The sequence below is a fragment of the Xyrauchen texanus genome, chromosome 2, assembly GCF_025860055.1.
Source record: "Xyrauchen texanus isolate HMW12.3.18 chromosome 2, RBS_HiC_50CHRs, whole genome shotgun sequence".
Taxonomy (NCBI): Eukaryota; Metazoa; Chordata; class Actinopteri; order Cypriniformes; family Catostomidae; genus Xyrauchen; species Xyrauchen texanus.
Window position 1 is genome coordinate 28,156,494 of NC_068277.1, and position 3,021 is coordinate 28,159,514.

At 34.8% G+C, this 3,021-nt stretch overlaps 1 protein-coding gene across 1 annotated transcript; it reads right to left on the reverse strand.

Annotated features, from left to right (window-relative positions):
• Positions 1–924: 924 nt before the first annotated feature.
• Positions 925–2,510, reverse strand: nmbb (neuromedin Bb). The gene is made up of 3 exons (XM_052151916.1): positions 2,313–2,510; positions 2,058–2,221; positions 925–1,808 (listed from the first exon to the last, which is right to left on the reverse strand). The coding sequence occupies exons 1-3, from the start codon at positions 2,479–2,481 to the stop codon at positions 1,749–1,751; spliced, it is 393 nt and encodes a 130-aa protein (XP_052007876.1). The 5' UTR covers positions 2,482–2,510; the 3' UTR covers positions 925–1,748.
• Between the last annotated feature and the right edge of the window lie 511 nt (positions 2,511–3,021).

Here is a 3,021-nt window from a genome sequence, read left to right on the forward strand (position 1 = left end):
TACTATTTTAGTATTTCAGAGCATCTATAATTTATTTTAGTGCATCCAATGGAGAATGAGATGTTAAACAACTTGTGTGAAAAAGTACACTATACTAAAAGAGACTCGTGTATTCACGATTCACATAGCTAGCTTTGGCCATATGTCTGCTGTTCTGTGTTATATGTTTGTAAAAATGTAAAGGCATTTATTAAAGGCATAGTTGCTTATACCAGCATTTCTTTCCTCTAGGTGTGATTATTCTGTATTCTGTTGAACACTTTTTAGTTGGTGTTGTTTCGTTGTCCCCACATGCCTCTATGAATACTCTTCTGATGTTTTCTGAAAGTTAAACACATGTTCTGTACAATATGGTATATAGTGTATAATCAGACATTTCTTAAAACACCACTGGTTACAGCCCAAATACCCAATTTTTCATTCTGATTGAAATATAAAAAATAAAATAAAAATTGGAATCACTATTAGTCTCAAGAGTTATTCAATTTCCACCTGTCACAAAGAACCAAGAGTAAATTCTGACAACTCAGGTATAAAAAAGTTGGTGAAAACCTCAGATCAAAACATAATAATGTTTCCTTTTAAAATATGATTCATTCTTTAGCATAACTGTGATATTCTGGTTTGGTTCAACTGATTTCACATGAGTTTGTGGTTTATACCATGACAGAAACAATTTGTTTGTATTCTGTTTATAGTAATTATTACATCAATCTGCACCTGAAAGAAGTCAATAAATACAAATTATTGAGTAGTTATAAAAAACTGACACTCTTAACATTGTAGTTGCATGCAGGAGCAACTGTCTTTACTAATATTTGTCTTTATTTAATACAAATTATTGAATAAAAACAATACAATTCTGGACATCTTCTAAAAATAAATATACATAACTTGTTGCTTTTCTTGTGACATGGAGACAGTTAATAGGTAGGGTACAATGGGGCTAAAGGCACGGCTTAAGTAAAATTAGCTCTTAATTTCTGGTCACAAAATGTATCAAGATAAAATATATATATATATTTTGACTAAATATTGATGGAGCAACATAATTTGTGGAGTAAAAGGCCCCAAGGGGGGTTATAGTGATATCATGTAGATATAAGGACTAAAGTTATTGGGCAAAATTGGTCAATTAATGCAAATAATTTTGAGACATCAAGATGCTTTTTTGAGTAACAAATTAAGATAATTCTATTCAAAATAACTTCTTCAGAAAAGGATGCACACTTTTCTGTTAATTTCAATCACATTTGGCATTTTATAACATCTCTAGTATTCTATAAACTAATTCATCTTCATTGTGATTGGATCAGTCACTGTGAGCCCACTTTGAACATTTTTCAGAACAAATCTATTCCCACCACTTAAGAAGTGTAGTATGGTGGGTCTTTTTACACAAAAACTTTCCTTTCATTTACTGGATAGTCATATATATATATATATATATATATTAAATAAGATCAAATTGCCTCAAAATCAAGCTTGAGACACTACTCGCAATGTGCTCATGGTTCAGGAATATTTTGCAGTGTATAGTGACAAACAGGCGTTTAGGAAAGTGCTGTGGTAGATTTTGTTGCTATTTAGTGTTTTGTGAGAAAAGAAAATCAAAAGTTAATTTTACACCGGGATGCCTTTAGACCTGTTGTACCCTATAGTTAAAAAAAAAAAATACAATTAATGAAAATGCAATTAAATATTACATGTAAATTAAACTCTTTGAAGATCTCAGTCGATGCATGTCATCACCATTTCCGGTTGCCTTGGATGTAGCTTTCTAAAATCTTCATTAATAATGCAGTCTCCTAGAATGACCAGCAGTGAAACAGTTAATATAAATAGATTTTTGATTATCTGATGTTAATCGTTTAACTTTTCACAGTTCTAAACCAAACAGGAGGCAAGCGAATATAAATCACATTTCATCTTTCATTGCAGAACAGAACAATTGACACTTTCAATTAACAATTTAACGTTTTTACAGCATAAATATCAACACAAGAATGACAACTGCTCTGAAATCAAATCGAGAGAAAATCTGTACCAGTTCTTACCGGGATATTTTGGCGGATCTGTTGCGAGTCGAGGTGTGTTTGAAGCGCGATCTTCAGCGCCTCGTGGTAGAGCTCCGTGGGTTCGACCAGTGCAGACTCGATGGCGTCCTCCTCTGTCGGCAAGTGTTCGCTGTCCACGACACTTTTCTTCCCCATAAAATGACCTTAGGTGTCAAATGACAATTGTCTTCTTGGTATAACTTATGTTATCTGTAGCACAATAATTCGTAAAAGTAAGTCATGTATGTATCTCACCTGTTGCCCATAAATTTCCTCTTGGGTGAACTTTGATCTTTGCAACTTTGTTTCTTAGTTCAGTCAAGTCGAGGCTCACTGACGACGTTATTGAAATGTAAAAAGAGAATAGCACAAGGTATGTGAGGAATCCAGAGTGACAAAAACTGACTACACTATAAGTAGACATTTCTAAGCGTTGGCAGTGTCTCTCTCTCTCGCTCTCTCTCTCTCTTTCTCTCTCGGCGCGCGAACAATTTACGGTTTGAGGCGCCAGACGCTTTTATATCCCGCAGATGGGAGGGAAGGCTGGCGTGTCGTGTTTTGACTTGCGTTCAATTCAGATCCTGCGAACAGTTAGTCATGCTCAACCTGTGACGTCGTTGATCAATGCAAGTAAGTCACACGTTGTGTGTGTGGAAATAAGGCAGACCTTAGGGAAAGTATTTGTCACTTCAACGCGTGCCAACACTTTGCAGTCAATTTATCCTGAAATGCAGCGGTTAGTTCAGCACCATGGACAACACACATACTCCAAGCTGTTGACAAGGGAGAACATGCTGTTTGGCTTCTTTAAAGATTAGTTCACTAACTGGTGAATTAAAGACTATTTATCCATTATTGAAGCTTTGGTTTTATCTGCCCTTACTTATATTTTTCTAGCTAAATAAAATATCCTGGTTGTCATCCTTTCGAATTAAATAGCCTTCTTCAATTTAACACATTCATT